Source organism: Mastigoproctus giganteus, chromosome 1 (assembly GCF_048544385.1).
Source record: "Mastigoproctus giganteus isolate SK-2022 chromosome 1, ASM4854438v1, whole genome shotgun sequence".
Taxonomy (NCBI): Eukaryota; Metazoa; Arthropoda; class Arachnida; order Uropygi; family Thelyphonidae; genus Mastigoproctus; species Mastigoproctus giganteus.
Window position 1 is genome coordinate 207,592,947 of NC_143575.1, and position 21,665 is coordinate 207,614,611.

Genomic DNA, 21,665 nt, shown 5'->3' on the forward strand with positions numbered 1-21,665 from the left:
CGATAACATTAACGCCAGAATGGTTCATGACTAAAACGTCACGTTCATGAGCTCACGTGCGCCCTTCACTGGGCCACCAAGATCAACCAGTGAATCCAGCGAGTCCAAACTAAATTTGATATCTGAATCTGACGTTATACTTTTGGTGTGGTCATCTTATGCACATTTTCTGCCGCATCGGCGCCACTGTCTCACCTGAGTGAAAACGCTAAGCAATAACAGATTGATACGTTCGTTACATTCTCCAAATGTCGTCTGCTTCTCTTTTGCTAGCACGCATCACCGACGAACTTCAATATACAGAAACATTGCTGGCTTCTAGATGTTGTTCGCGGTATGCAAGTGGGGCGTAAAATGCTTTCAGATGGTAGGATCATATAATTGAGTTCTAATAATCAAATTCCTGAAAAATATCAAAGGAAGAAATGCTCTTGCTAGAAGTAATTTGATCTTATTTGCGCAACAATCATTTCAGATATCAGACGCGCCAAAAAGTCTAGACGGACACGTGATACCCTTTATCCAATCAGAGTAATTTCTCCCTCGCGTCGCCTTGTAGCCTATTTTGGAAGAGTCCGTTTTACATTGAGGGGTGTAGCTTGTATTATGAGACTGCACTCAAAAGAATGTAATATTTATAGGCACGAAATATTTCGTCTTCTATGAGAAAATGATCAACTCAAATTTTAATTTACTTTTGATGACTAGCTTCTTTTCATTTGGATGAAAACTAAGTTTCGTACATATTTTCTAGTTCTATTCATAGAGTTGTTCCTACCCTCCACAAGGCTTTACCTATTCTGTATGGGGATGTTTGAAGTAGCGACAGTGGCGTGCATGTCTACCAGCGTGGTGACCGAAGGTTTTACGGAATCTAACATTGTTTTAGTTGGTTTCTTTGCAGATTATAGTGATAGCTAGTTTTTGGTGGAAGTGATTGTGCTGTTGTGAGCCAACTAATGTGTCTTTGTGGCTATATTGTCTAAAGGTAAGTGGAAGTCCATGTGCTCTAGTGTTCGTGTGAGATTACACGTCTCCAGCGGTCTCACCGGGCCTTCGGGATTTCTGGAGCCAGCAGAAGTGGGTTGCCGTGGTGTCCCAGTCAGTCGGCCCAAGGCGCCAGTGCCTGGACACTTTTGCTGTCTGTCAGTCGGATGAGGAGGAGAGTATCCCGACGACGGGAGTGAATGCCACCACGGGCTCGGGACCGGGAGACCCGCAGAGATTATGTTGTGCTTTCATGTTTCGTTCTAGACGTAATGCTCTAGTGAAACGCCTGTGGAAACAGCGGTTGCTGCCACACGCAGACGATGAAGCCACATGGCCGGTGGAAACTAAGGCTGTGGCACAGGCCATGCTAAAAAGACTTAAGGAATCCCAGCTTGAACTTTTAGTTCAGGCTGTAGAAAGTCGTGGTGCCGATACCACAGGCTGTGTGCTAGTTCCAAAGGGTGATCTACGGCTGGGGCGAAGGACCGCAGCCCCTCACGTGTTGTGTTGTCAGTTGTGGAGGTGGCCTGATGTGCAGCAGCCGTGGGAACTGAAAAGGTTACAGTGGTGCCAATCTGCCAGCGATCCACTTTACATTTGTTGTAATCCATACCACTGGAGCAGGCTTTGTAAACCAGGTAAGTTTGTAATTTTCATTTCGAGGTCCTAACATTTAAAACTGTATACAAATAAATATATTTGTTTTTAAAATTTATTTGTGCTTAATGTTTTAAGTTATTATTCTTTACAATTCGTGCTAAGCAGAATGACGATTTTATCAGTGCAAAAAAAGTACATTAATATTGACTGATTAATAAATGTAAAGGAATGAGGCTGATATATATATATATATTTATTTATTTATTTATTATTTATTTATTTAGTTTTTGGATTAACATAAATGCTGTGATGATCTTGTTAGCTGGATTCAAGAATGTCGAATATGTGAAAATAGGAGGCCTTTTCTCTCCTCTATCGATACTTGCAAAATGCATCGTGAACGTTTGTTTATTTTTATACAATGATCATGAATATTTGGAGGGGGGGGACAATGAACTTGTGCAAAAAAAAAAAAGTTTCCATCACTAATTTATTTTTATTTATTTATTTTTTCATTTATGCGTCTGTTTTCTTTTAAATATAGCGGTTTTCATGGTGTAATAACAGAAAATCGTCCTTCCATAGAATATTTTGCGGGTTGGATCAAACTGAAATTACCAGTAACATAAAATATTCATTTATTTACTATTATACCTTTAATTTTGCAATACATGTATTAGAAAAACGCGATTCGTATTCTTCTCTCCAAATTTAAAGAGAAAACTAGGCAGACAACTGTAATAGACAATTACAGCCATGTTGCAAAAATATCAATGAACACAGTTAATATGTTAAATATGTTAATGAACACAGTTAATATGTTAAAGAGCTAAATGCTAGCTTTTACTTTTGATCAGTTGTGGAACTGCAGTACCTATAAGATTCTGGCTATAATAATATATCCTCATTGAGCGTGGAATCGTGCAGATGCTTATTTTACTAAATTACACTACTACATTTTATTATAATAATAAATTTATTATTTTGTTTATTTTACTAAATTACACTACTACATTTTATTATAATAATAAATTTATTATTTTGTATACTGTGTTTGTGGTCGTGTTACTTCGTCGGTTTCCTAAAAATGTAGATTGGTATTGTCGGAAAGCCTCTAGGAAAAACATATACTTGTATACGGTATTACAATTTTATTTATTATTATGATAACCGTATCAGCCATTATAGACGTTGATATTCTTGGTTTTTATTGCAAAAAAGTTTAAATAAAAGCTTTCTTCTTTCAAAGAGTGATACTTGAATGGAAATTCATCGCTATATACAAATTGATCACTCACAACATTAGTGATGAATTCAACCTCGCTTCACCGAAAGTGAACTGAACTATAAGCCTCCCAAGGTTGTATAAAGCTCTAGATTGCCCTGGTGGAAAGAACCTGTTACCGCCTCATGAATATTTCTTTTTCTGATATTCTCCACTTTGGATTCTGCAAAATACTGTAGTTATATTTTCCACAATCCAAAGTGGAGAATATCAGGAAAATACTGTACTTATATATTCTAGCTCGTTTTGAAAGGTGTTGTTTCTTTGTAAAACTCTACTGTAGTTTATAAGCATTTGGCCCCTTTCCCACCCACGCTCATCAGTTATAAATAAAGGGATAGAAATTAGTTTGGCCAATTACTTGCTGCTTATCGATTTTGTTCTGATTTGAAACTTTCTCATTTCTTAGTGCTCTCAATTTAGACAATATCAGTATCGATTCAAACTTGCTTCATTGAAGGTGATTTATAAATTTCACGAAGAGGAGTGCAAGACACCTGTTTTATATATATATATCCCTGAATGGTTGTTTCCCTGTAAAACTCTGCTGTAGGTTATAAAATTATTCTTCCTCACCTTTCAGGAATTTGTTCTATCAAGTATAAGAATAGGGTTTAATTTAGTATTCAACTAAATGGATTAACGTTCGCAACTGACTGTGCTGGACAAAATTAAAAACAGCAATTTGGCAAGAGGGAAAAAGATCAAATATTTAACGTATAGAAAATATTTTAAAGAAATATCAGGCAAATTTAATTTCCTTTCTTCAAATTTTTAAGATTGTATTATAAAAACAATTTTAACTTAAAATTTTAGTTTTAAGTTTAAATTTAAACTATCTTTGTTCATAATTACTTTTAACTGTGTATTGAAGAGTTATATACAGAAAAATGAACTGAAATTTAATTGCAAAATATTACTAACTAGGAGCAGAATGTGACAGAAAGAAAAAAAAAATGATTAAAACATTTTTGTCAAAATTTTGATGCAAAAATTTATCAGCTTTGACATTCAGGTGTTAAGACTGATTATAAAAATGTGCCAGAATTTATGTAATAGGAAATAACTACCTTAACTTTTTTTTCCCTTTTTTTTTTTTTTTTTTAAGTTTTTTATGGCCATAATTTTACCAGAAGTAGCATTGCTTTTTTCTTTCTTTTTTTTTGGCATTAAAGTCCTTCACATGGAACTCTGCTGTGTACTCTCTGATAACAGTGTAAATAGATCTTATCTGCTATTCACAGCCAGCCCCAAAATTTGTGGGGGCCCTGTTCAAGAATTACTTGCAGGGTCCTGTGCAAAACTTATACGGCGTGTTTTTGTAATAGTGATTTTTCTATTTTTTTTGATTTTACAGTAACTAAGAAATAATTAAATAATTTTATATTATACTGAACAAAAATTTTAAATACAAATAATATTAAATACATTAATCAACAATATTGTTTTGCCATTTGAGCATAGGGCCCTGTTTGACAGAACTGGTTGAACATGCTTGTGACCGGCAAGAAACTTTACTAAAAGTCATCACTGACCATTTTCTTCATCTCCAAACAGATATCAATATACATGCTTTGGTACCAGCAATCTAATGTGCCTGAAATGAACCTTATAAGCAGTCATGTGCCAAGGCAGAGGTTCTCAAACTTTGCTATATTGCAACTCTTGAAAATGATAAAACAAATAAGTGTGACCCCCCCTACTACCCCCATAAATAAAACTGTTTTCATTTGGATTAGAGAGCGACAAGAAATATATATACCACTTACCTTAAATAATTAAATTTTAATATCAAATAAAACAACAAACAAAGCCTTACAACTTTATAAAATAAAACTTCTGCATTGTAAATAATAATAATAAAAAAATAAAAAAATTCAAAATCTGAGACAAATTTTCAATAACATTTCTGACTCCTCTTTAAATTGTTCACAACTCACCACTTGAGAATCCTTGTGCTAAGGTAGGAACACTACAAATATGTACCCATGGCATTAGCAGGCTCCTCAAAATCATATAGTGGTTATCATACACTACAGTGAAGAGTAAAACATCGAAGCAACACCATGTTTTGATTGGTTACTAGATATTTGAACAACTTGACCATCAACCCCAGGGGCTCACACTGGTGAGTATGGGCTTGGCACACCCAGGGTCCTGAGCTGGTTATCATCATTCTTCTCTTTTTTGGTGATTCTCTCTCTCTCTCTCTCTCTCTCTCTCTCTCTCTCTCTCTCTCGGTACTCAAATTTTTTTTTGGCTGGTAAACCGACATCTCACTGTGCTGCAGGGAAGCACATGCTGTGTGGGCTTCCTGTAACATTTGGCAAGATTCTTCTTTTTTTTTTTTTTTTTTTTTTATCATATAAAATTTAATAGCAATTTACTGTCTTTCACATATATCTGCCATAATGACATGGCGAAAATACAACCTTTTTTGATCATGCAACCCTTTTTGCAAATCAAAATCTACCCTGGAACCTTAATATACATAAAAACAGCAACAATTTAGAATAATTTAAATACAGCAATATATGTACAAATTAAATTTTAAAAAAATCAATGATAAAAAAAATTAAAGGAACATTTTAAGAACTTGGGTATCCATTTGTGAACCCCAAGAGTTCTCTGGAAGACACTTTGAAAACTACTGACCTAGACAGGTCTAACCATTGAATATTTTTTAATTCTTATTAAAATATTGTTAATATATCACAAAACCTTCATTCTCAAACTTCTATGTTATTCTCTCTTATTAAAAAAACAAAAGTAGATTACAAGGATTGGAAAATGCTGCTCTTTTTCTCTCTCTGTGTCATTAAAAAATTTCATGAAATCCTTTAGTTCTGCAGAAAACAGTCTGAAAAACCTACACTGCAGGCTACACATTTTTATGCTTGTTTAAATAAAGACTTATACAGGCTAGTAAATTAGAAATATTTGCAAGATTTTTATTAATTTTTAAAATTATTTTATTTATAATTATCCTTTTTCGAATAACTCTCGTATAACTTCCAAGTGGGATAAATTATTCACATTACTCCATTGCCGTTATTTCAAATTACTATATTCTTGCTCATTTTATGTTTTTTAGAAGCTTATAATGAACTATAAAGTATACCATACCAGGCATATCCTTTGTGTAGCATTTCTTGAACCAACAAAGACTGCTAACATTGCTGGCACTCTGCTTGATTGTTACAATTAAAAAATATATATATTATTCATAATTTATCCCTTATTACATTAAATAATGGTTAGCATTTAAATGTATGTAATTTTAAATTATTTCTCGCCTTTATTCCAAAAAAAAAAAAAAACCTTAATGGTGAATACTGGCACCAGTTCACCAATCGTGACTTTTCTGATGCACTCAATTCAGAGTTAATACTAAAATTAATCAGGTGTGACACTGGTCACTTCCACAAAGTTTGCAAGTTAATTAGTGGTGATTTACATATCCATCAAAAAAAAAAAAAAAAAAAAAAAAACACTATATATATGTATAGTCCTGGTTACTATTCTTTACAACCTATAACATCATGTGGGAGGAGTTGTGGTCCATGATGAGCTTAAACCTGAATTATCATCAGGAATTTATCTGGTTAATAGTGATTCCCCTAAAGGTGCAGTGTTTTCCACTAAATGCTTTTTTTTTTTTTTTTTATTCAGAAAAAGTAAAGCATATGTTTTGGGATTGAATATGTGATATGCTCATCACTATCAAAAAAGAGGCAATTTGGTGCAACGGAGGGTAGGAGGGAAACAAAACTTCCTGAGATATCTCTTTATTTAGCACTGGCAAATAGTGTCTATTATGTGTTCTGCAGTTAATATCAGATGTTTTAATCATCATAAAGAAAACAAGAAAATAATTAACATCATAATAAAACTGCAGATAGTCAGCATTATATAGATTTATTATAACAAATATATTAATTTTATGGTTTAGGTTAATTTATTATATTCAGTTAATTATAATCCACCAGTCCTTACAATGTTTATTGCAATCCTCCTGCAACAAAAATTACTTTTTTTTTTTTTTTTAGACAAAAGCAAACTAGTTCCCATTATTATACTCAATTTCTCTTATAACATTTTATTGGTCCACCTACAAAGCTTTGGACAGTACAAACCTAATCAACGTGTAGGTTAGAATACAAGGGATCTATATTTAAGCTGCAAAAAACCATGATGGTGCAATAAAGTTCTTTTGCTCAATCATTTGGAAATAAGTTTACCATTAACTATGTATTTTCATCTCTTTCTTTAGGCATCTTCATATATGATCAAAGGGGATTTTAGTCAGGAATTTCAAAATGGATTTTAATTCTTCTTTCTGGCAATTCAATCACAAACTGTTCTCTGACCTATTAGTGGTCATGACTGTGCCAAATTTTATGGTCTTTGCTGGTCTCAGACATGCATAATTTGGTGAAATATCCTAAATGTATTGAGGGTTTTAAGAGTTTTAGATTGTATATTACTGTTTTGTAACCCACTATTGGTTGCACAGGGATTATTTTGACTCCCGTGTTATTTTGAGTGAAAAATATTACAATTAAAAACCATTTTCACCCAGTAGTAACTTACAATGTTTTCCCAAGTTAATTTTTTGTCACAGTTTCTCTGTAATATATTTGAGTTATAAATATTAAAGGTCAACCTTTCCCTTTATTTAAAGAAAAACAAATTTGCCCCACATCCCCAGTAACTATTAAATAAGAGCTTTACGGTATATTACTTTTCTGAAAGATATAAGCTGACAGTTTTTAGTGGAGCCATAATTGTAAATGAAATTGTATCTGCATTCTTTTTTCTTAATCAGTTAAATATACAAGGAACTAACAATGCAACACACTGCCCTCTGTAAAATTAGCCATGAGTAGAGTTTTTGCTAGCTTACCTGCATATTGGAATTCCTGGCCAGAAATGCAAGTCTTATTTTAGTCTTAGGCAATATTATGACTGGTAGAAAAACTAGGAACTTCTTTTGCTTTTATACTGAAATCATCTACATCAGAATAGTTCTGTGACAGACAGGTGTCTGTAGTTTTCTGTTTAAAAAATTATATTATATTTAAGTCTGCTCACAGTGACTTATTTTACTCATTTTATTTATTATCAATATTTTACAAAGGAAACACTAACACATATTATTATTATTATAATAACTAAGAAACAAGGGCAACTGATATCTGTTGTTAATTTTCTGAAAAGAGTACAAAAGTACATAGGGCAGGTTACAGATAAATAACATTTGCTCCTTGTAAAATCGACACTTTGTTCTAGATTAAAATAAATTTATGGGAAATTTAGAAAACTAATTAATATCAACAATACCATATATACCGGTAGCTACTTTGGTTCCTTTTTCACTTGCAGATACCGGCATGTTTGCAGGACACCTGTTTGTTTTAGTCTACTATCACTGGATGTTTGTATTTTTTAATTGTTGAATTTAAATTTTTCTGTCAAATCTGAATACATTTGACTGATAGTTATCTGGAAAATTATCTGCATTTAGCTGTGAGTAATTATGAATCTGATTATTTGAAAATCGTTAGAGATTTCCCACTAATTTTTTAAATATATAACTGAAATTTTTTATTTTTCATTACCTTTCCTAATTCAGTCATTAATCAGAAAGTACATTTTATTAACATTTTCCTTTTAAGCAAAAGAAATGTTATTTACTGGATGGGATCAAAATATTGAAGGGGGGTTGATCACTTTGCAACTTAAAAATAGAATGTAACTCCTAAACTCAAGGTTGACCATCCCTGGAATAGCATTAGTTATATAGTGCAAGGAAGCCACACAGGCTTCTGCTGCAACAGCGAAAAAACAAACAAAATAATAATACATTAATAATAATAAAACGAATATAATAAATGTAATATAATAAAATATTAGAATTCAGGCCAATTCATTGTTATATTATAATTAGAAAATTATAAGATAATAATGTAATTTTAATGGAAATGAATATACTATATGTATCTGTCACTATTATCTGTCAGCAGGTCCTTTACTGCTTATAGATGATCTAGTTTTATTTTTATAACTATCCTCTGAACAAAAAAGCATATCTATTATTCCTCCATAATCAGTTTACCCCAATCTTTTTTGTTTCAAAAGACTAATAGCTGGTAAAGAATTTAATTCATCTTCTTGTAAAGTTGATCTGGGGTTGTTCTTTACTTTTGTTTGAAATTAAAAAAGCTCTTTCCATGGAAAAATTGAAAGCCAGTATTGTATAATAAATTATTTTTATTTCCAAATTCAGGAATGTGATATATAAATAATTTGTAATGTTTATACTACACATTTCACATAGAAAATTTTAATTATTTTCCAAATTTATGTAAGACTGAAAATTTAGATGTTTGTTGCTGAGCAACAAAATAGTCTTTACTAACCGGATCTTTTGATTTCTTCTCAATGTCAATATCTAATGTCAACGAGTATCATGTAACCCATGCACAGTACTAAGTACCAAAGGTTCTAATATCATCCATGCTTGGGGTTTTCATTAAAAAACAAAAGTCAACTGAAAAAAGAAAAAAAAAAAAAAAATCGATCTTTCAACATTACGAGCTTCCTTTCATTGATAATTCACTTATTAATACAACAGGCTCAAAATTTCTCTTCCCATCCCTGTTCTCTAATTCTCACTGAAAAATTTTACACTGGAAAACTGATTTATATTCTTCATTATTAATAATTCATGTTTTTATAAATCTCACTTCTGGATCTTTCATAAAAATCATATTTTTCCCTTTCTCAATTTCACTGCTATGGGTAAGTCCACTTTGAAAGTGTCAATTTTAGAATAGTACAATTAATGTTCAAGATATAATGATTTTGCAAATCAGAGTACATTATAAGGTTTCAGCATGTGATTCACACAAATGCTTAGTGATAATTAATGAATATTTAATGAAAAAACTTTCGAGCCTACAGACCAGTAAGGCTCCTGGAGTTGATGGAATATACCCTATAATCTTAAGAGAGGTGGCAAGCGAGTGCATTGAACCATTGGGGCTAATTATGCGAGCATCACTAGACTCTGGGGAGATTCCCTTGGATTGGAAAAGTGCAAATGTATCTCCCATACATAAGGGTGGCTCTAAAAGTGAAGTTGGAAATTATCGACCTGTCAGTCTGACTTCAGTAGTAGGGAAAATCATGGAGGCAATGATCAGGGGTGGAATTCAGGATCATTTGGATCGAATTGAAATTCTCAAAGATACTCAGCATGGTTTTGTAAAGGGAAAATCATGTTTAACAAATCTGGTTCGCTATTTTGAAAGGGTCACTCACGAGCTGGATTTAGGGAATAATTTCGACATTGTTTATTTAGATTTCAGCAAAGCTTTTGACTCAGTCCCACATGAGCAGTTGCTTTATAAGCTGGAACAGGTTGGAATCACTGGAAAAATCCTTAGATGGATAGAAGGATGGCTTCAGGGCAGGAGGCAGAGGGTTGTGATAAATGGCTATTCTTCAGATTGGATTGATGTAAGTATTAGGACCACTGTTGTTTTTAATTTTCATAAACGACATTGATGAAGGGATAGAGGGCGTGATGTCTAAATTTGCAGATGATGTTAAAATTGGTAGAGTAGTTAATGATCACTGTCAAGCTGAGCTTCTTCAGAGAGACCTAGATAGACTTCAAGAATGGTCAGAAAAATGGCAGCTGTGCTTTAATCCAACAAAGTGTAAGGTATTACACCTGGGAAACAGTAATCCCAAAAAAACTTATTCACTTGGTGGAGTTCAACTAAACCCAGTACTGGAGGAAAGAGACTTGGGTGTTACTATACGGTCAGACATGAAATTCTCTGATCATTGTAAACAGGTTGCAAGGAAGGCCCATGGTGTCCTATCGATGATCTATCGAACTTTTGCAAGTAGAGATAGGGACGTGATAATCCCATTATATAAGGCTTATGTTAGACCACACTTGGAATACTGTGTTCAAGTATGGAGACCGCACCTAAAGAAAGACATCGAGCTTCTTGAAAGGGTGCAAAGAAGGGTAACTCGCCTGGTGAGATCGGCAAAAGGGCGTCCTTATGAAGAAAGACTTCGAATATGTGGGTTGCAGAGTTTGGAAACTAGACACCTTAGAGGAGATTTGATTGAGGTGTTTAAGGCTCTGAGAGGCATCAGTAAAATGAACGAGGACAAAATTTTCAAGATTATAAATGATGCTAGAACTAGGGGACATAAATTCAAGTTACGGGGGGGGGGGGAAATGTTTAGATTGGACTTCAGGAAGTTTTATTTTAGCCAGCGAGTTATAAATTACTGGAATAAGTTGCCTTTGTGGGTGGTAGAAGCCGACAGTTGGGGGAAATTCAAAGGTCATCTGGATAGTACTTTCGGGTAAGGGAAGCGCATAGGATGATAGTTTTAATTTCCTTTTTATTTATTTTTTTTATTTTTAATTTTTTTTATTTATTAATTATTATTATTTAGTTATTTATTTTTTTTTTTTTTTTGTTTTTATCATTGTTTTGTTCGGATTTTTTTTTTTTTTTTTTTTTTGGCTGGTGCAGCATAAGCCATAGGCTTTCTTGCACCATGCAGCCGTTACTAATACTAATATTAAATACTAATAAATCGGAACCTATCTGTTGGTATCCAACCAGTAAGGTGCATATGACATGTTTCATTGACAGCATAACAGGCCACTGAATGAGCAGTGCATCTTATTCAGATAACAGGCTGTTGTGACTTCTCTTTTCTATTTCCTTTTCCTTTGGAGTGGTGATCCCACATCCCATTTCATCATAATTTCTCTGACATATGGCAGATCTATAACAACCAGAACTCAATCCATCTCTTCCTGTCTCTAGCCCTGTCATTCAGCCCACAATATTCATCAATCTCTATCAGATCATCCAGTTCTCTTTCTTCCTCTCAGTTTCTTGCCCATCACTTTCCCTTCAATTACATCTCTTAACAAACTTTTTCCTCAGTACATGTCCAGTCCAGTTTTTCTTTATAGCCTTAATCATACTTCTATTTTCTCCTATCCTCCTCAATAACCCTATCTGTCCATTTCTCTCAATCCTCCTCCACTCCCACATCTCAAAAGCTTCATTTCTTCTAATATACTCCTCCTTTAGTGCCGATATCCTTTACTCCGTAAAGCACAATGCTCTATACAAAAACATTTAATCTCTTAACTCAGTCCATTCTCTCTGTAAATACTTCCTCTTCTCAAAAGGTATCTTACCCATTGCAGTTCTAGTTCTAATTTCTCCTCCCATCACTTGTTAGCAGACTGCCAGGATATCTATTTTTCTAATTGTAATATCTTCTTATCATCCATTTTAATACTTATTTCCTTTTCATTCCTTCCCACCTTAACTTTATGTTATCAAAATTTATTCTTGTCCCATATTCTTTACAACTATTCCTAGTCTTCCCAGCAAAATCTGTATTAGATATCAATGCCACATCACCTGCAAATATGTCTGTATAGTTTTTCCCCTGTCTTCACTCCCTCTTTCTCAGCCTGCCCCTTCCATCTCCTCTATTTTCTATACCCATATATTGAACAGTGTTGTGGAGAGAGAACCACTCTTATCTCACTCCTCTGCCTATTTCTGTTTTCCTAGTATAACATCACTTCCTTTCACAACATAACTGTTTGGCCCCAAAATAGTTTCTCTGTCAATCCTTTTATCTCTTCAGTCAGTTCACATATCCTTCAGTATCTCTATCAAATACTTTTTTCCAAATCCATAAAAGAAACATTCTTATTCATTTCTTTCCATCAAAATTTTCATTATTGCTGTTTCATTCCTCAATCATCTGTTTTTGGAACTCCCATATTGTTCCTTTCTTATCATTTCCTCTATTCTTTCCTCAGCCTTCTGTTTCATTATCTTCCACATTACCTCTGCTGAATGCAACATCAAACTAATAGTGTTCTGAAATCCTTACATTTAATTGCTTCCTTTTCCTTTTCTATTAGAATCATCAAGTTGTTATAAAATCCTTTGGCCATTTTCCCTTCTCATATTATCTGTACATATTTTTGTTAGTTCCCTTATCCTTGCATTTCCCATTGCTTCAGTTATTTCCATTGGTATTCAACTGATTTCAACATCCTTTCCCTTCTTAATTTTCCTTAATGTTGCCACTAACCTCTGTTTCAATTATCTTTGGACCAATTCATCTTCATCCCATAATCACCTTCAATCTCAAACATAATGCTCTATTTCACTTTCCCATATAAATCTTCTTATATTCAGTCCATCTATTCAGTGTAGCATATTTATCTTTTAACAATCCTCCATTACTATACTCACTTGCATTCTATCTTAGTCCACTGTTAAATTCATTATTTTAATCACTCTTTTGAACATTAAATCAGATCTTCCTTTTTCTTTTATGCTCTCTATTTGCCTACACTGCTCCCTTAGCCATCCCTCTCTAGCTTCATGTGTTCTTCTTAACCTATTATTATTATACTCTCAGTATTTATTTCATTTTTTCATCTGCTATGTTCATATTCTTCCATCCTCTTCATTTATCCCTTATCATTCATTTACCCATCATTTATCCCTTATCATTTCCACCATAATCCATGTTTGTTTTTTTGTTTTCTTTTAGCTGTAGTTCCTTTCTTGACCATATTACTTTCTCACTAAGCCTAATAACCCTATTCCTTATTTCAATTTGGTTCTTATTGACATCTTCCCATTTGACCTTGCCTCAATCTCTCCTCAACATTCCTCTTTTCCCCCTTCTCCATATCCCATTTGTTATCTCTCTTTGCTTTCTCTTTTATCTTAAAATGTACTGTTACATCCATAAACACTAGGCCGCTATAGCCGAGCAGTCAGACACAAGGGTACATAAATACACGTCTTTGAGTGACCGGGGTTCAAGCCCATAATGACTGTTAAATATGGTGCTGTTTCTTATATTCTCTCTATCCTGTGAGCTCTTTTGACCATGTGCTCATCCCAGAGTGTAAACAGAAAATGTATTAATTTTATTTATATTGTGTTCACTATCATTATCAAGTTCTGAATATGATTACGAACTTTTCACACTGTTCCTATTCCTTTTTCTTACCATTATATAATCCATTTGATATCTTTTCATGTCTCCTGGAATTTTCCAAGACTAACAATTCCCTTTATGATTCTTAACCATGTATTCTTTGCCACCAATTTATTTCTCCTCACAAATTCAACCAGTTGCTCTCCTTTTTATTGTTCATTCCTAATCTAGTCTCCCACACAGTTCCTGTCTCTTCCATCTCCCACTACTGCATTCCAGTCCCCTATTACCTTCCACTACCACCATATCTTTAGGTCCTGATTTTATCCTCACCATCATTATGTAAGTAGAGAATATGTCGAGGACAAGAATTTTCTCCAAAAGACTATTCTCAAGAATTTCCCACCATTAGTTACTAATAAGATTCCTAGTTTACTGTTGCAGACATTGTGTGAACAGCATATGTAACATGCAACTAATGGTTACAGTAGCATATGATAACCAGAAATTTATATCTGGTAATACATTTAACATGCAGTGACACTGACGGTGGTAGCTATGGTTACAACTGCCACAGAGCCGGACCAAGGTATTTCTGCACCCCAGGCAGAATGGCTTTTCAGTGCCCTCTTACTAAGGATATATATATATATATACAGTATATATTTCTTGCCTCATTCTTCTTCTGTGTTTGGTGCCCCGGACAAGGGCCCTGCTAGCCCATGCCTTAATCCAGCACTGCATTGCCACCTATCCTACTTTCAGTAGGCTAGTCCCACACTTAAACTAAATGTCATACATCTTTCTTGAGGGCCCAATAGAACATCAAATATCCTACATAACATCAATTCATAATATATTTTTATCTGTATTAATTATTCTCCATGGATATATTTTTTGAAATATATTTTGTGCTAAGCCAATATATTATTCAATATATTGAACATTTCCACAAATAAAACATGAGGAATACATTATGCACTTATACATGTAGTGCACATATGAGTAGTATTCAAGTAGCGCCAATAAATTTTATTCACATCAGCTATGTTTATTATAAATCTGATTAGTAACTTGTTAGTCACTAATTTTGCAGTCAAATAAAAAATAACAACCAAATCATAACCACAAAACAAAAGAAAAAATATAAATTTGCTGATTAATATCAGATTTTAAAACTAGTTATTTAAATAGAAATAATTTGCTTTTATTAATTTTTATGATAACTATTGGAATATATTTATATGTACTAATTGCAAACTGAGTGTGTGCTTTGCTTAAATAAATATCTTAGTATGCAAAAAAAGGATTTCTTTTCATTAGTACATATATCTACCTGTTATATTTTGTCCAATAATATTAAAAATGTGGGTAACATTATCTTGCATACAAAAAAATGTCTTATGAATTAGATGAGATCATATAGGCAGATTTAAGGTAAGCAAAAACATTACAAAATTGGAATCATTTCCTAATATGTGAATAAGTGAAAAGGGCTCTTGCAACTGTGTGCTGAAGAGAACAGAACAGGCAATAATACTTATAATTCTAAAAGGGCACATTTATAACTATTAGTTGTAGTGAGCAATACCTGTTTACAAGAGGATTGTCACATGTGAGTAATGGTGCTAACATGCATACACATAATTTGAAATGTAAGTCCATAAGATAAGCCTTTAGTGCCAGGAATATCATATATTGAACAATATATGATAATTCTGGCATGCATTTTGTATCAGTAATTTTACCTTTAGAAAGTAAGGCCTAAATGAATCTCACCAGCAGCAGAGGTTATGAGAGAAATGCAGCATTACTTGCATTTTACAGAGTAATAGCAATTACATTCTAGTAGAAACATATGTAGATTAAAAATTTAATTATAAAAACTTGTTTATACTGATTGTATAAACTTACGTCATTACTAATGTGTGCAATGACAGGAACAGTTCATCACACACATCATTAATCAACCATTTAGTCTATTCAAAGTCCTGACTACTTCACTTAAAACATAACTGTTTTGTTTTAAAGTATTCCTTTAAAATAATTTTTATCTTGGGTTTCTGCCCTTTAGCATTGTTGAAATATAAACCGCTAATATTTAAGTGAATTTTTATGTAAAGGGATACATTTAAAGAGATCTAATTCCATTTTCTATCGGTTCCTCAGAAAAAAAAAAAAAAAATTATATAATATATATGATTTTTTTTACATTCATTTCTCAAAAAAATACGAATTTTTAAGTATACTACGCATATACAGAAAATTTCTCATTTATTTACCTATTGCTTAATTATGAGTACAAACCGTCAAGTGTAATGTTTTCTGTTACTGAGGGGGATGGTTTTAATGGTATTATACAGAATTTAAATTTGCGTTTATAGCGGTTAACCACACTACACTGGAATTCTCCAGTTCTCATGTATAGTACCTTCACTATTTCCTTCCTTCCTTTACATTATATATATACATAATACTTATTCGTATCGTCCAAAGCCCTTTCAGTCGTTTAGCTCGTAATTTTCAGAAAACTACACACATGATCAAACGACGTAGAATTTCCAGATAAAGTACATTAATTCTACCATTTAAGTACATTTCGTACAATTTGTTTATAATTAATCTTGTTTCAGTTAACATAGAAGCTGTGACCCCAATTCGTTTTCATTTCACAAGAAAGTCTGATAGGAGAAACGTCTCTTTCCTGTAATAGTCGCCTGCAAAAACTCCACAAGTGTTCTCTGGAGCCTCATTGCCGCAAGCCATCGCCAGTGTGGCGCTAGTAGTAGCGTAGGTTGGACTAACTCACCGTATTATATGGCTGAATGTCTGCCAATGACACACTTGTACGGCACTTATTAATGAAGGCGCCTCGAAACAAGAGTTTTGAGGTGTTACAGTAAACATTTTTTTTTTCCTAGTGGACGAACAGTAAAAAGAAAGCAAACAAAAATTGAATGCCTTTTTACACACCACCAGAAATAAGAAAAATAAGTGCAGCATATCTATTTCTATCCGAAAACTGAAGAGAAGCTACACTTATCCTATCATTTAATTTTTCGGTACTCCAGTAACATCGTTTGAATGAAAGGCCATGAACAGTGTGTATATATATTATATAGAGGGTAGTTATAATTAAGCTGCATCACTTTGGCTGTTTATTGGTGGCAAACCATGAATTTCCCAGAGATAACCACAGAGGTAAAATATTTGGAATAGACAAATGTCTAGGGCAGGCCGACAAATGGTCGATCGCGACCGAGTTGTTGATCGTGGGGCACAGAAACAAAAATTATACCTACACCTAAAAAACGATGCTATTAAAAATTAACGTCAAAGTTTTTGGAGATAGTACATGTTTTGTATATTAATTTGTTTGTATATTAATATCAAATATTATGTACAGTGTTGCAAATGAGTACCACCAACACCTAAGTCTGAAAATAACATGTGGGTGGTTGTGATTGGCCAGTCAACATCCCATAATGCACATTTTACAACTAGTTATACCATGGCGGTCTTATTTATTCAATAGTGTTGCACTGTAATTTTTCCTTTTCAATCGCTAAAAAGTGGGGACATAATAAATCATATTGTAAAACGTGATAAAGCACATAAAAATGGGCGCCTCCCTAGCCAGGTGGGAAGGAGCAGCAGTGTGTAGCACACGCTTCTTGATTAGACCGGGGTTCAAGCCCGTCACCACCAAATACGGAGGATGCAGAAAGGTCGGGGAATGACCACCGCATATCCCGGAGCAATATGGCCTTAGTTGCTAATGCTCCTAAAAACCAAATAATAACAACAACATAAAAATGACATAGTGGTACACTTCTAAAAATATTTAATTAAACGTAATTTACGTTTTTTTTTAAAAATTGTAAAAGTTTTTTTAAAGTACCTCAAAGTGTACTTCAAAAAAATTCGTGCCCCAACTAATTTTGTTGCTCTTCTAGGCACCTGTTCTAACAGATCCATATACTGTACTTGCTAAAATGAGACTTCATACCTAATTCACTTCCTTCTTCCTGCTGGTAAAATTCCTGTATATCATTGACAGAACTCCATGAGCTATCCAAGTAGCCTGTCTCAGCTGCTCAGAGAACTTCTTGTGAGACTGTACAAGTACTCCTAATAGTTAAGCTAATCATCTTAATTGCAGAATTGCCCTCATGGAAAGCACAGTTGGTATAATCACCATCTTCCCCACACCGGGTGAAAAAGACCCAAGTTCAATTCCCGTCAATGACACGAGGAATTTTTATGGGCCTTTTTTCACAACGTGGCTGAGTTAGTTAGGTGAGGGTAGCATAGTTCTTTCTCCTGGAAACTCCAGTTTTTAATTCCGCAAACAGCAAATCGACCACAAAACACATGCAATTTATAGACATATATATGGCATAATGTGGCCTAAGTTGCTGATGCACCTGAAACCTTAAGACAATCAACCAATCAGAAAATCATCATGTAGCAATAAAAAAAAAATCCACATTATCTTGATCATAAGGGGGGGGTATAGCCCCTTTAGCTCCTACCCACATCACTGCTTGAGTGTGGTACTACCAAATTGTTATATCATTCTAGGAACAATGCTACCCATATCCAGTATCTTCATTTATCAATGTTAAACTTCAACTGCACATCTCAGCCCATCTGTGTAATTTGATTGGTCTCTTACTGCAATAACATACCCTGGTTCTTGTCATCCACCACCCTGCCAACCTCTTATCATCTGCAAACTTAAACATTAAGCTCGATATGCCTTCATCGATATTGTTAATAAATATTGAAAACAATAAAACGGGTCAGTGCTAAGCCCTGAAGGACTCCACTAATAACATTTATTCCATGAAGTACAGTACCCATTAATATATCTTTATTGCAATCAGCAAAGAGTTTTACATGGATGCCTGATGCAATATCCATAACAGCAATAATAACTGTATGTCGTCTGTCATTCAACCAACCCTTTATCCATAGCAGTAACTTGTCTCTTCCAGTAACATCATTGTAATGATACAATTTTTACAGTGTTCTTTCATGTGGAACAGTAACAAAAGCTTTACTGAAATCTAAGTGTATGATATCAATTTTTTTTTTTTTTTGCATCCAGTTCCTTTTTCACTCCATCATAAGTCAGGCAAGTTCTCTCCCCTTAACAAATCCATGCTTTGATTTCCATATAACTGCATTCTTGTCATAATGATCCTACATTACTTCTTTGAATACTGACTCCATTATTTTTGCTGACACAGAAGTCAAGTTACATGTCTAATTACTCACTTCACCCTTTGATTCCTCTTTGTGAATTGGGGAGATATTTCCACATATTCATTCTGCAGGGACTTCCCCTGAATTCAGGGATGATCATAATTATGGCTAAAGATTTGCTTACCTCTTTTCCACTTCTTTTAATATAATTGGATAGATTCAATCTGTCCCAATTGCCTTATTTACTTTTATCTTCAGTATTTTTTCTTCCACTTTTCTTTAAATTATCACAAAATCATTTAACCCTCAGTTACAACTTGGTGTACTTTTGGTGTCTCCATCCATAAAAAATGTCGTAATAGTGCTAATTGTACATGCACTAAACGTAACAGTTGCTATCAGTCAAAATTTTGTTTATTCAGTTTGAATACAATTATCAATAGTTATGCTATTCATATCTAGTGGACCAATGAATTCCATCCCTTTCCTTTTAGTGTTAACATAAAGAATTCTTTGCTACCGTTCTTCATATTTTTAGGCAAAGACTATTCATAAAATGCCTTAGCTTACCTAACGCCCTTTAGTGGTCCTGAAAGAAAGTGTTAACTAATCTGCTTGATTACAGACTAGTTTATACTTACTGTAGGTTTTTGTCTCCAATAATTTCTAACCATCCTATTAATTTTTCTTCTTTGCCATTAGTCTCATCAGTTCATCTGACATCCATTTAGTCTAAACATCCAAATAGGTCCATTTAGGTGACTGAGGAGTATAAAGCTTTAAATGGTGGATTGAGCAAGCTCAGATTATGCACCTGAGGGGGATATAAATTCAAATTGAGGAATAGATGTGTGAAAGTTTGCCTTTAGCCAGCAGGTGGTTTATTTCTGGAACAACTCCCATCTGTTGTTGTGTAAGTTGGTTGTTTAACTAAATCCAAGGAAGAACTAGACGAACTATTGAAGGGAATGGATAGCTGTAATGAGAAATGTGGGGGTTTTTTTGGCTAATGCTGTATAAGCTTGCTTTCTTGCATCATTTATCTCTTAGTTGGCATAGAAAGCTTAGTTGCTTCTACAGTTATTTCCCTGAATGCAAAATTTTGCATTCAGGGAAATAACTGTAGAATGTAAAATCTGTTTAAGACCATTTTATTCACCTTTATGAAAGCCAAATCCCTTTCCTTTATCCTTGACAATAGTAATTCCTTTAAGTAAATTCCAGATCAGTACACTGTGATTACTGCACCACCTAGTGGTTCCTTTTATCTGGATATTCTTAATCCATGATGAGTCACTGCTGATAATGAGATCAGCAGTATTGCAAATTCCCCATTAAAGACATTCTGATTTACTGACCCCCATCCCCTCTATTTGTCTCTTATAGCTGTTCATTATGCCCATCATAGTCATTTTTGTCTATAACACACTGATACTGTCTTTTTTTTTTTTTTTTTTTTCCCTTAGTGTTTATGTTATACCAAACTGATTAAACATTGCACTGGCCACCAATATCAGCTGGATGCACTGTCATTCTATGTACTTCTTTAATTTCTGGCTTTTTGACTGATGTTTACGACACGGAATTATTATTATTATTAGCCATATATCATTGCAAGGAAGCCCGAGGCTTATGCTGCACCGGCCAAAAAAAATTTCTGAGTTACCCAGAGAAACAGAGAGAGAGAGAGAAAACAAAAGTCAGAAGTTGAAGGGAATCACCAAGAAAGAGAAGAATGATGATATCCAGCTCAGGACCCTGGGTGTGCCAAGCCCATACTCACCAGATGTGAGCGCCTGGAATTGACAAGTTTATAAAATAACTTCAGAGGGTAGTACGTTATGTGACAGTAGTATACACTACCCTCTGAAGTTGTTTTATAAACTTAATAAAAGCACTTCTTATTAACCCTGAGTGAGGCGTGCAGGGTTGATGAGACCCAGACAACATTTCAGCAATTCATGCTTCATCCATGCAGCTGAAACTCGTAATAGCTGTTAGGCAAAATTCATGAGTTAAGTTAAACCTAATTATATGCATTTGTTGAGTGGTGTCGGTCACATACAATTATTGACAGCAAGCTGGCTTTACTGACATGCATGCTCCTCCAATCAGTAGTCCTCTCTGGCTTTGTGACATTTAAGCATTATCTGGAATTAAACTGTTGGCACTTCTGTTGTCAGGCTCACTTCCAGTTGCTTGCATTCATTGAAGCACATGGATTTTCAATTTGCATTTTGCTTGCCAATAGGCCTAAAGGGAGTTTTGATTTAAAATTGATTGAAAATAAAGGTGGCATCAAAAATTGGGCAATTTTGAACTATTTTTTTCAAATTCTGGTGCACACAGAGGAAAATTAATTTTTTGCATGTCTGCAGATGGGTTAATTATACCGTACACCTATGGAATTACATAAAAGAATATTACGCAGCATTTATATTGTTCTTATATCAAAACACTGAACTGTCTCCTAGTTAATTGTTTTTAAGCAATTTCCAAAGCCAAATAAGAAACAATTTCACCTACTTTATCAGATAAACACAAA

At 33.9% G+C, this 21,665-nt stretch overlaps 2 protein-coding genes across 3 annotated transcripts in view; one reads left to right on the top strand and one right to left on the bottom strand.

Moving 5' to 3' along the window:
- The window catches only part of LOC150091477 (uncharacterized), a 317,989-nt gene that overhangs the window by 284,471 nt on the left and 11,853 nt on the right, over window positions 1–21,665 (bottom strand). The window contains exon 2 of the mRNA XM_090375829.1: window positions 7,782–7,932. The gene's annotated coding sequence lies outside the window, so the exon portion shown is untranslated. The remainder of the gene's footprint in view (window positions 1–7,781; window positions 7,933–21,665) is intronic.
- Window positions 880–21,665, top strand: part of LOC150091480 (SMAD family member 6-like) — an 85,897-nt gene continuing 65,111 nt past the window's right edge. For both annotated transcript variants that reach the window (XM_090375810.1, XM_090375817.1), the window contains exon 1: window positions 880–1,628. In XM_090375810.1, coding sequence (XP_090231936.1) covers window positions 1,241–1,628 — 388 coding nt within the window. In that variant the 5' untranslated portion in view covers window positions 880–1,240. The remainder of the gene's footprint in view (window positions 1,629–21,665) is intronic.